Source organism: Plecotus auritus (assembly GCF_963455305.1).
Source record: "Plecotus auritus genome assembly, chromosome: 3".
NCBI lineage: Eukaryota > Metazoa > Chordata > Mammalia > Chiroptera > Vespertilionidae > Plecotus > Plecotus auritus.
In genome coordinates, this window is record NC_137772.1 from 184,358,454 (window position 1) to 184,372,084 (window position 13,631).

Consider the following 13,631-nt stretch of genomic DNA (forward strand, 5'->3'; position numbering starts at 1 on the left):
TATACTTATTATATAAGTAGTTTAAGTACTATCTAAAGTTCATAATAAACTGTTCAACTTTAATGAACTAGCCTTTCCCAAATTAAATTAACAATTATGTCCTTTCTAATATAATTTCTATGAACAACCTGCAGAACAAGTGTTCTTTAAAATACTGACCTAACACACCCCATATTTTCCCATTCCTGTACTTTCATTTGTGCTACTTCCTCTAAGATTAGCTCCATTTCTAACATTTGAAATACTTACTTACTACCTCCAGCATTAAATATTCCTTAATTCCTCTAAGCACTGGTGAGGGCTCCCAGATTGGAGAGGGTGCAGGTCGGGCTGAGGGACCCAGCCCAGCCCCCGTGCACGAAGATTTGGGCCCCTAGTATATGTACAAAAAACACTTTAACTACTTAGAGCAGTGGTTCTCAACCTTTCTAATGCCACACTCCTTTAATACAGTTCCTCATGTAGTGGTGACCCCCAACCATAAAATTATTTTCGTTGCTACTTCATAACTGTATTAGAACCACTGAGAACCTCTAACAGGGTCACCCAAGACCATCGGAAAACACAGATATTTACATTACCATTCATTAACAGTAGCAAAATTACAGTTATGACTTAGCAACGAAAATAATTTTATGGTTGGGGGTCACCACTACATGAGGAACTGTATTAAAGGGTTGCGGCATTAGAAAGGTTGAGAATCACTGCTCTAAGTAGTTAAAGTGTTTTTTGTACATATACTAGGGGCCCAGTACACAAAGATTCGTGCATGGGGGCTGGGTCCCTCAGCCCAACCTGCACCCTCTCCAATATGGGAGCCCTCTCCAATCCGGGAGTTTCTGTCTGTCTTTGCAATCATATGAGCAAATTGTCTGAGACCCCAACGCAATTTGGTTTGTTGCTCACAGAATAATTGAGGCATTTTTTTTTTTCTTTGCTTCATTGGTAGAGATTTCCTGGAAGTTTTAGGATATCTTCCCTTTAATTTTTCCTAGACACTCTGATTTTTCTTATGTCTCTCACCTTTGCTTTCCCTCCATCCCCCACCACAACAGTAACTTGCTCCAGGCTCACTTTGCTGTAGTGTCTAGGAGTTCCGTCTGCCACCAGAACTACGATTCCCAGAATTCCTGGTGCTCCCCGCACTCTTGGTTTTCCCTTCCTGCTCTGTCTCCATCATCCCACGGCCTCCCGCTCTGCCAAGTCCTCCAAGCCGCCAGCTCTCCCTCTCTCAGTCTGGTGGCTTGGGGAGCCAAGTTCTCCAAGCTACTCCTTTCTCCACTGGCTCTACCACTCTGCTTTCCACCCGGCGCCTGTGTATGCAAATTAACCCACTATCTTTGTTGTGTTAATTTGCATACTCACTCCTGATTGGCTGGTGAGTGTAGCAGAGGTATGGTCAATTTACATGTTTCTCTTTTATTATATAGGATACGAGTACCCTGCGCATGAATTCACCAGTAGCTCTCTGCCGCCCTCCTGTAGCTCTCCACCCACTGCCCCCCTCCCCCCTCCCCCCCATAGCTTGCTGCCCTGCCCCCTCCTGTGGTTTTTTGATGCCTGCTTGTAGTTCTCTGCCCCACCCTCCTGCAGATCCGTGATCTGGTCATTATGCAGTTGGTTGTTATGCCTCAAGGCGTAACAGATAATTAGCATATTCCTCTCTTATTATATAGGATTTTTATTGATTTCATAGAGGAAGGGAGAGGGGCGAGAGAGATAGAAACATCAATGATGAGAGAGAATCATTGATTGGCTGCCTCCTGCATGCTTCCTACTGGGGATCGAGTCTGCAACCCCAGCATGTGTCCTTGATCAGAATCGAACCCGGGACCCTTTAGTCCGCAGGTGGACACTCTATCCGCTGAGCCAAATCAGCTAGGGCTAAAGTGTTTTTTATATTTTTCTTATAAATCTGTTACTTAACTTTTCTTATTCCCTATTCTATGGTAAGGTTCTTTAAGTCAGGTAATGATCTTTATATAGCCTACATGTGGTGATTCCCGACTAATGAGGTGGAAACAAAAATAAATTTGGTGGAATTCAGGCTAAGACTTTCCTTTCTCTTAATCCTTATAGCCACCTAAAAGTGGAAGCTCTCTATAAACATCCTTGCTTTTTATGGATATCTGGGTATGAATATCCTTGCTGCATCATATAAGTTGTAGCCATGGTTGCTCAGTGATTCTTCCTGAGTATTCGCTCTCCTCCCTACTGAGCAGTGGCTTTTATGATACCAGTTTTACCATATTTATTGAGCACCTATTATGTAGCTACTGTGCTAGAATCTATTGTCGCATTTTTTTCTTAGTTTTAAGTTCTCATAAGAATCCTGTGACTTTTACATATTGGAAAGTTGAGGTTTATAGAAGTTGAATAGTTGAGCAAGATTACATCATGAATGAATACCAGGTTGCAAATGCAACTCCCAGGTTGGTCTTACTCCAGGCTCTGTTTTCTTCACCATAGTATACTGCCTCTATTTCTGGCAAGAACTGTTCAGTGGTTGAAGTAGGTCTACACAGGGTTGTTAATATAGTCTATAATAACAAACAATACATTTTGCAATATCTTTGAACTCCTTCTTAAACTGAGTCTTAAGCTTCTAAGTCCATTACCTTTAATTCTCTCTCTCTCTCTCTCTCTCTCTCTCTCTCTCTCTCTCTCTCTCTCTCTCTTCTCAGCAATGTTTAATAAGTTAAATTTTTTAACTTATTAAAAAATAAGTTAGGTTTTTATAATATTTAAAATATTGTTTCAAAATTTAGTAGCATAAGATTGTTATAAAGAATACAAGAACAACACAGGCCACATTGAATATTTTCCATCTGTTGCAAGCCTCTAAGACAGTGATTTTCAACTGCTGTGCCTCAAGAATTTTTAAAACATGCGATACCTGATTATTTAGTCAGGGGCATAGACCTCTTTTCCTTTAGAATGTCATATAAAAAATGGCAACAGCCAACACTAAAATAGCCATCCAGTATGAATGAATCAAAATTATACCTATCTTTTTGTCAGATCAGCAAAAAATAATATTTTTTGGTGTGCCTCAAAATTTTAGTAATTAGTTTATGTATGCCATGAGATGAAAAAGGTTGAACATCACTGCTCTAATAGGATATTTATGTTGTATCCATTCATTCATTTTGGCAATCAAACACGTTGCCTTATGACTCCAGATAAAGCTTCTTACAAAATTTCCATGGAGTTTAACATTAACCATTTGGCTTTAAGTTTATAGAGTAGGTAGCTTAAGACAGAGATGAAATGTGATTCATTTGAGGAAAGTTACTTTTAAAATTTACCCTTTTATCAACTTACCTCCATGACCATACCTTCTGTGCCATGTAAACTCTAAAAATGAAAGAAAAAAGATTTTAATCCCAAAGCAACTCTTCAAATTGTGGTTTCAAATATTACTCAGCTACTGAGGTACTAGTTAATGAAATGAGATTACCTGTCCTTTACTATTAAGGTTAAAGTATCAAAACAGCTTTGCAGACATTTGTCTTTGCAGTTTAAAGTTGTAGTGCTAAAATTTATGGTCAACAAAATTAGTATGAATATTTAGTACTAATAAAATTATTTTAGTTTTATTTAATTCATAAAAATAAGACAGTGACAATAACCCTACCACAAAAATTTTCTTTATTATATTTGCATAATATATGTATATATGCATATAAATATATATATGTATAATTTCTGTTGTTATATCAATGTCATTAAAATTATTAAGTACTGCTTAAATTATAGATTTTGGGGATTCTTAAGTCATAATAATTACTCCCCAAAATAAAATAGCAATTTTAATTTTTTTAATAATAAATAAGATACAATAGAATGTCCATTAGTTCATCATTAAGCAATCAATGGGGATTGATAAATGATAGGATCCACTTATATCATGAATTAATAGCAACTCAACCATTATTTACTTAGTTAAAATAATAGAGATGGAGGTATTAGAAAAACTGATTGTTAGAAAACACTCTGCTTCAGAGAGAAATACGATATACCTCTCCTTGCAGAAAAGATTTCTGAATCCTTCAAATTTGTCTTTGAAAAATAGTATTTATTGGTTCTAAACACTACAGCATTCTTAAAACTGCATTGTTATTCTTCATGTGCCTGCACATATTTTTTAGATTATTTTAAAATTGTTTTTCATAAGACTGACCAGCCAGTTCATATAAATTATATTAACTTAACAAATAAATAAAGAAGAAAGGTAACAAAAGCTTAAAACCAAGAACTAATTATTGTGCCATATTTTACTTTTATTTATGCTAATAAGGTTATTTAAGTCTCTTGTATCTATATAGTGAAAATACTATATAATGATGAATTGTTAACTATCTTTTCCAAACTACACTAAAGGCTTTCAAGTTTAAATAGGCTACAGTAGGACTATTAACCCCCCAGGAATTGACAAATGCTACTCAACAGTGTTTTTTCCCCCACCCAGGTATCCTGACTTTACCCATTTACCAGCATACCACCACATAAGATTGACTGAGTCTTGTGAAATTTTAATTGAAAGTAAATTAAAAATAGAGTCAACCTTGATATATATTAATTTACTTGCATGACCCATGTGTCAAAAGAAAATATTCTAATTTTCTACACCAGATTTAATGAAGTGAACACACATATTGATTATTTAGACATTACTTATGGATAACATGCAAAGGGTATTTCTTACCGGATAGGCAGGTTGTAAAAGATAATATCAGAAGGTGACTAACCAGCAGCCACATTTTCATCTTGTGTTCAGTAGAGGTTAAGTGCAATTTTCAAAAACAGCTTTAGCTTTATGGCAGTTGGGTAATATTAAAAGCTGCATCAAGGAAAGAAAAGAAGAAAAGAAGGGAAACAAAAGGAAGGAAAAATGTTTGTCATTTGGGTGCAACAGCATTATTAATTTTACCTTATTTTATATTCCTTGTTTTTAGACTATGTTTTAGTTTATTTAAATACATTTGTAAACTCCATGTAGTAATGGAAAGAGTAGATTCAGTATCAGGCCCTCAGCTGCCTCCTAGTACTGACACTGTGTAACCATAAGCAAGCCAATCAATTGGTATGTTTTAGCTCCTAACAGTTTAACAATTGAGTATGAGATTTTTTTTTCTACAAACTGCACAGTTGTAAACATTTCAATATCATTGTTTTGATTAAAAATTGAATTTATCTGAAGGGCTGGTAGGTACAAAGATTCAACTAATGATTTGTTTGTATAAGAGTTTTGACAAACTCAGACATTTTACACTAGCATTATTTGTTGATGGTTTGTGGAAAATTTTTGCCAAGAATGCTGATTTTTAAATGTTAAAATATATTAATTAATAATAAAGTTGTTCCCCTTCACTTCTTTCATTTATTCATTCCACAAATGTAAATAATTGCTGCTCGTATGTCAGGAAGGGAGAATCTAGGATTTTTGGGGCCAAATCATTAAAAGTTGGAGAGCTGTATTTAAGAACAAGAGGAGAAAATTACTAATACAAACTAAGTTATAAAAAGAATATCTTACTTTTATAAATTCCCTCCAAATTTATGACCACGTGTTTATATTGGTGAAGCCTTATATATTACACCCAGGGCCTTGGAATAGCCTCACATAAATGAGGGGATCCACAACTTAAGCTTCATGTTTGTGGTAAATCCACCTCTACGAACAAGCATATAGACAAATGAATAAAAAAGAAAGACAGTTTGTTTACCCTTAAGAAGTTCACAGATCAATGGGAAGCATGTGTATACAGTTCAAGTGAGATAGCTGTTTGGATCTATATACTATTAAGCTTGAAAACGTGTTAATCACTTTAATGAAAAGCATTGTAAGAAACATCATGGTGGGCACAGGTCTGACTGTGGTAGACAGGGCATTGGGGTGAAGGTACTGCACTCTTAGATTTAAGTTATTTGATGACTGCACAACCCAACTGCTTCTTACTAGAACTTGTTGAGTGCAACATGTCCCAGGGCTGTAGAAAGAGACCTCTTCAATTGAGATACAATGGGAGTGAAAAAGACATTCATTCATGTTTTCAAAGGATATATATATAATAGCTTAGGAAAATCTCATGACATACAGTTAGATATCATATATAAATTAAGAATGAGCCTGAAAGCATTTCCTAAAAGAAAATACCTAGTGCTATAATGTTCAAGGTATAATATTTCAACACTTTCTATAATGTGAAAATAAAATGACACTGATTGCTTGCATTGTAATGACATGCTAAAGATCCTTCTTATGTTTTTAGACCATATTTACCGCCATCCAACCACTCTATCCTGATTTGCCAGACTCCTAGCATTTTCAGAGACTTATAAAAATATTTAGTATACTACATGGGCCAGGACAAATATATTTTCCCTTATATACTATTCTGAAGTGAAAAATCATTTATTTTGAGATAAAGTTGGTGGAATTCTTAGAGAAAACAGTAGAAATGGGTCAAATTAGCAATAGGATATATTTAAAATATTTTTGCAAAGGAAAAAATATTCAACAGACAATTTTTAAATGCCAGGATTAATTTATGATCAATTTATTTTTCTTGAACATATGTGAGAAGGTGCCAACTATACATCTGTATAAATTGCATTAAGCCTGGACTTCTAAATTTTTAATTAATTTTATTTATTTTATTAAGTGGAGCTGATCGGGGGAAAAAACAGATATATAAAAGTGAAGAATAAAGAAACATTTTTTCAGGAGGCAGGGAAATCAATGTGATCTATGAAAGGATTTTTAGCTTTTTATTTTGTTGATGGGTGTATAGTTTCATTAGTATTTTAATATAGACCGAAGTGAAAATTATTTAAACCTATATACATTGCTTATATCTTCTAGAGTTTGTCTCAAAATAATGTACAATTGAGTATTATTTTAGCTTGTTGGTTCCTAATTCTTTTCATTGAGTTATGCACACTAATTAGAATGACTTCCTTTAATGAGGAAAAAGGTAGAAAAAGCAAACACATAAACTATGCCCAAATTGTTGTGTTAAATCAAACAATTATTTTTGTAAAGATTAATCTAGGTAATATATTTGCAAACACTTTGCAGATTAAAAGCATGTGACATTTAATGTGGCAGTATTAGATTTTAAATACTTGTAATTTACCAATTAATAAAGTATTATAACTTGAGAATTTAAAATAATTCTAAACAATAACTCTAAATAATAAACACATCAACTCTACAGAAGGGATGCTGCTGCAGTTTTGAGTGTAGAGGAAGCAGCATTGACCAGAGAGAAAAATAAATATAATTACTATGAGGGTAGCATTCAGATTTTTAGTATTGCTGAGTTATTTAAATTTTTATCTCATTAAATTTACAGGCTTCTGGAAAAGAAGAACAGGTCTAAAGGAAGATTAGCTATATCCACATAGCTAATGATTTCAGAGCAAGTGATTTCAAGAAATCCTATCTAATAAAAGAGTAATATGCAAATTGACCTTACATCTGCCACACCCACAAGCCACACCCACCAGCCAATCAGGAGTGAGTATGCAAATTAACCCAGCAAAGATGGCGGGTTAATTTGCATCCATGGTGATGATGCAGGCGTTCCGCCCCACTCCCAGCTGCTCCAGGCCTCTGGGCAGCATGAGAAGGTGGAAAGGGCTCCGGGCCAGAGTGGAAAGGCAGCTCCGGCCACAGAGAAGGCACTGCTGGCAGCCAGGGGAAGGAAGGCCCATTCTTGCATGAATCTTCATGCATCGGGCCTCTAGTTCCAGTATAAAAGCATCTTTCACATTTTGTTCACACACTTGTGTTCTGCTGGTGATTTGTTCTATTGTGTCACCAGTTATCCCATCATTCCTGACTCCCTTGTTCACATCCCTGGGCAGTGTGGCAGAAGAGAGAGGCTGAATCCTTCCCTGTTCATGCAGAAGAACCTGCTTACCCCATTTCTCCCTGGAGGACTGGCTACTCAAATTCACAGCTCACTCCCCAGCCACCATGGGGCTTGAACTGTTGGAGGTAAATGAAATAGCAGAGAAGAAACAAATAATGCTGAGAATGGTGTGACAGTTACAGCAGCAGACATGTTTGCTTCTCAGTAATCAAAATAACAGAATGACCAGAAATAGGACCCAGACAAGCATTCCTGTCCCAGAGGCAACACTGTGCTGGCCAGCTCCCTGAACTCGCTGGCTTTCAGAGCCCTGTGGGTTCTCATTCTCTCAGTCTAGGTTTTACACCAGGTACTGCAGACACTGTATCTCCCAACCCACCATGGCTCGATGGTGTCTAGTGATTGACGTGTCCTTGATGTTTACTGGCACTACGTTAATTTCCAAGACAATTCAACTTCATTTCTCCAGCACTCTTCATTAAATCTCTTACTCATACATTAAAGCAACAACAAAAATATAATAAGGAAACATAGCATGACATTCTTTTCCTTCATTTTCCTTCTTTCTTTCCACACTTGTCTTCTTCCCCACTTTTCCCTCCTTAATTTAGGCAATGTTAGGGTTCTCCTTTGAGAAATTTGGACCGCATGTATGGTAGGTATTCATTTTTCAGTTGGAAAGACATCATCTAGCTCTCCTGTTTTTTTGTTCTGTCAGAGGATAAGCCAAATAAATTATTCGAAACAGCATCAACAATATATTAAAAAGCATTTAGCCATAGCAATTATTCACAAAATATTTCATACTGCTATATAATGAAATGATGTACCATCAAGACAATAAACTAATATTTCATTGAACTAATTACTATACAATCATTTACACTGATTGAGAACAAGATCCTAGAAATATTGATTAAATATATGTAGAGAAAAACTAAATAATATTTTATGTAGTATATATATTAGAAAATAGTCACATCTCTGTTTCAGAAAGAATAAAAAAAGATTTTTGGGATATGTCAGGAATCTATCCTGATCTATCCTTAACATAGCCCATGAAAAGCTAAGCTAATAAGAAAATTTAACCTACAGTTTTACTCATGGTGCTCATCTGGTCCTATATTACATCTGGACCTAAAGAACATTTGCTATAAAGTTCTATATCCAGGAAATAGAGGAAGCTTGTTGGAATTAAGCACAGGTTAGTCTAGAAAAGACACCAATGTCTCCTGCTCTGCACTGTAAAACCAGGGGACGTTTTATCTTCAGATTTTAAATTTTAATGTCACTCTGAAATTCTGCCTCTGTTGCCCAAGTCGCTTAATCTCCCTGAGGTGTCAGTCACCCAGGCTGGACCATAGAAAATTAAGTTCCTTCTTCAGACAATTAATGTGAGGACTAAATCATGTATGTTATGGATATGTGTTTGGGTATGTGTGTGTAAATTGGTACATTCCAGAAGTCAAAATAGTAAGGTGGAATAAATAAAATTTTCCAGAGATAAAATTAGTTTTGAATATTTAAAATGCTAATCCTTTAGAAGGGGGATATTATATACACTATGTACATTAAGTACTTCCATATCAATATTACATCTTTCCAGTTAATTTTCAGATTATTACACATAATTTAAACATAGGTGACACAACTTCCTCTAGATGAATAAATGCATATTTTGGATGGTCTTAGTCTCTAGGCTCATACTGACACCTCTCTCATCAAATTATTACTGTCTTTCACCTCTCTCACTTCTCTCATCAAATTATTACTGTCTCGGGTTGGCAGTTCTTCTGAAAAGTCATTAACAATGTTTTGGCAACTTACTGCTATGGCCAAATATACTTAGTAAAAATTTTTGGCCAAAACCGGTTTGGCTCAGTGGATAGACCGTCGGCCTGCGGACTCAAGGGTCCCGGGTTCGATTCCGATCAAGGGCATGTGCCTTGGTTGCGGGCACATCCCCAGTAGGGGGCGTGCAGGAGGCAGCTGATCGATGTTTCTCTCTCATCGATGTTTCTAACTCTCTATCCCTCCTTTCCCTTCCGCTCTGTAAGAAATCAATAAAATATATTTAAAAAAAATTTTTTTTTGAAGAATGTGCCTTTCTAAACCTGGGAATAACCTTACACACATCCAATGAAAATACCCATCTTCTGAAGGTAGTTATAAATAACATCCTTCTGTTCTAGAATAGAGTCATATCCTGCCCAACTAGCAGATAGAGTGTAATGGTCTTGATGGAACTGCATTAGCCCGTGAAAGGGCCTTCCACTTGATTGTGTGTGAAGTATACATAAAAAGAGGTTAAGAACACCAGCAGACTGTGAAGTGCAATGACTTGGAGGCTGCTCAGGGAACTAAAAATCTAAAGGTGTTTGAAGATGTGAACATTAACTGAGTGCTGACAGCACAGCCTGCATTTTATAAACTGGCAGCTCCCATTTTTAGATAATTGGATTTATGATTAAATTAATTGCTCATTTATTTTTAAAATTACAATGCATACAAAGGAACTTTAAAATAGTGGAACCCCATTTGTGATATTCATAGCACATATTTTTCACAGGCTAATGTAAGCCGAAGATGTCATACAAGACTGTAATTGATGCAGTCATGTTTATTCATTCAGATAGTTTCAGGAAACCATCACTTTTAGGTGGCAGAATAAGTAGAAAGTCAACATCTACTTTGTCCCACAATTTAGGAGTGTGTGTATAGTGTGGTTAGGTATCTCTTGAAATTTGAAGAAATATAGAAAGACCCTGCTGACTTTAAACTGTTTCCCCTATGAAACTGACAAGGTGCCTATCCTACACAATTATTTTGATTAAAATTATAAAATTAAGATGTTAATGGAAACTGGAAATAGTAATAATAGCAAATCAGGCAATATGATTTATTGATTATTTGCAACTCCAAGAATTACTGTCTTAGTCAATCAACAAGAGAGGGGTTGTTTTGTCATGTAAGATTTAGAACCAAAAGACATTTGTGGGATTCTACTCAAAGCCTTCCCATCAGCATATTAATAAGAATAACTATAATATTAATATGCTCAAGGGTAAAGTCATATTTTCACTATTTTGGATCACCAGGATGGCAAAAAACAAAACAAACAAAAAAAGGCTGCTCAAAATATCAGAGTAATAGTAAATGAAAAATAAAATATTGCAGTAGGCATTGGGGAAAGGTAGTATGGAGTAGAACTGATCATCTCTGTGCTGTCAATGATTTACATAAAGGTTCAGGATGAAGAAAAATGAATGAAACCAGGTTATAAATGGGAGGACTGAGGGTAACAGGGTAACCTCAGATACATGGGTATAGTAAAGAAGCAATAACATGCAAGTGTGCTAAAATTTTTACAAATCACTAATCTATATATCACCTGATCTGCGAAAACTCTGAGACTTCTACAGATAAAGTGAGTTATGGGGATCATATGGATTGCCCAAAGACATACAGCTGCTAACAGAGCCAGTGTTTGTCCTTCTATTCTAGACAGATTTAAATACTATAGTTTTTTTATTATTTAATTTTTTAAAAGATACAAAATGTTCTTGCTCTAAATTGAAAGAATTGATATTTTGTAAATTCAATGATTAAAATACTTTTCAATACTCACAGTCAATTTCCCGAAATAAGGTGTAGGGGCCACCTACATTAACATTATTTGGTTGTGCTTGTTAATAAAATAGATTTACCAGCAACTCCCAATAATAATTAGTCTCTGGGGAATAGCTGAAGTATCTGCATTTTAACCAAGCTTCCCAGATAATTGGTAGGCATACTAAAGTTCAAGAACTATTGTATTAAGTGTGTTAGGTAAAGGTTAGAAATATTTTCACCACTCACAGAGAGCGTGCAGATGTGTTCTGAATTAAATAGGCCACGTCTTTAGCCACTGCACTCTAAAAATCAGAAGATATGCAACATTTAATAACCTGCCTCTTAAAATTATGTCTGCCCTGTACTTTGCTGTGGCACATTGTATAGGTGAGAATTAAATATTGCCTATGTCTACATCTGATTTACTTTACCATATCATAGTGAACAAGGGGTTTTGACATAATGTTTTGACTACTACCTGGAAGGATTCCTACTTTTAAATGAGACCCTCTTGTTGGATTATAATGGCATGACTGAACATTCTTTTAACTTCTCTTGTTGTAGTTCAAAATGATTTCAGATAGCAGAGCCACTACAAAGAAATGTGCTCTGTGATACCTTCCCTGTGAATCATATCTAAAAACCCAAAGCAGAATTTAATAACTCTTTGACAGCAGCAAAAATTCCCATGCCAGCAAGACAGAACTTTCAGACTTCTTGCCCTTTTGTTCCCCCACCTCCTGCAGCCACCATAATGCACAAAAGGACAAGACCTGGGAAGAAACTAACAGCGTTTGGAAGTCTCACTCAATTTACACTGGGAGCTTTAAAGACTTCCTGGGTTGTAATCTCCCTATTGTATGCCTCTATTCCTCTGCCGAGGTGACCATATCTACTAAAAAGACATTATTGCTACTGTGTGTCTGTTTTCTGAGTCTCCACTCTAAGCCATTCTCCCTAACGGGACAGGATGCTAGCTGCTGCTCCTCTCTCCACACTATTGGTATGTCCCGCAGGTATAAGAGCAGGTATTTATTCTACCTTGCCAATCTAAAGGTACACATAATATCTTACTGTCTTCTGACAAGAGGCCCACCCAGGAGGGGAAAAGGAGGCTGAGGATCTTGTAACTTCTATTAGCTGCTGTGCAGATTAAGAGAGATACTAAACAGAAGGCACAGTCCTCCTGGAAGAGCGTGATGTAACCCTTGACATTCTATCTTCTTAAATGACAAGGAAGACTGAGTCATTGTACTGATACAATGACCCTATAGTATCAGTAACATGACTGTATGTCATTGTATTAATCGTTAACTGATGAGTTATTCCTACTCAGATAATTTAGGCCTTTATTCCTAGAAACAACATCAGAAAATTATTTTTAATGCACCTCAATTAAAACAATTCAAAAAGTTAGTTTTGAAACATATATTACAGGATATAATTGAATGTTTGTTCAATCTCATCAGACATAAGTTTGTATTGCATGTTGTTCAAAGACCAAAAAATGCGTTTCATTTTCTTTGAAGAGTATAAAATAAAACAATCATATAAAGGTAGGTGGATGGCAATTTTTAATTATTCATTCATTATTCCATACACATATATGAAGTATTATCTACCAACTGGAGACATTTTTAGCAGCAGCATAAATACTAGTAAATCAAAGATTATACTTTTATTTACTAGTACTTATATTCAGTAAGGGACTTTCTAGATTAGAGCGTATCCATAGCAGATTGTCTCATTCATTTTTCTATAACCATATTGCCTAACACCATGCCTTACGCACTAAGGATACTTAGCATCTGTGGAATAAATTTACTGAGCAATTGCTAAAGCAAATCACTGGTCTATATTTCACAGACAGATCTACGCATGCCGGGGGAAATGGCAAAAGTGAAAGCACAAAGTAGCAAAGTACCAGTAAAGGTCAATTCAGAGAACCCTGAAGAGTTTGACATGGCCTGGGCCTACACACATAGGAGCATTTGCAAAAGATTAGTTGAGATAAAAGTGTAGTCAAATTATGGGACCTTAAATGCCATGAATTGCACTTTTGGTTCCTTCCAGAGGCAGGGAGTTTCCATTACTAAATTATTCTGCGAGAAAATCTATATAAATAAAAGCTTAATA

General features: G+C 35.7%; 1 protein-coding gene across 4 annotated transcripts in view; it reads right to left on the reverse strand.

The window, feature by feature from the left end:
* Positions 1-13,631, reverse strand: part of CNTN1 (contactin 1) — a 292,079-nt gene that overhangs the window by 133,270 nt on the left and 145,178 nt on the right. For all 4 annotated transcript variants that reach the window (XM_080661300.1, XM_080661301.1, XM_080661302.1 and 1 more), the window contains 2 exons: positions 4,709-4,843; positions 3,325-3,357 (listed from right to left, as the gene is read on the reverse strand). In XM_080661300.1, the coding sequence (XP_080517426.1) occupies positions 3,325-3,357; positions 4,709-4,769 (94 nt within the window). In that variant the 5' untranslated portion in view covers positions 4,770-4,843. The remainder of the gene's footprint in view (positions 1-3,324; positions 3,358-4,708; positions 4,844-13,631) is intronic.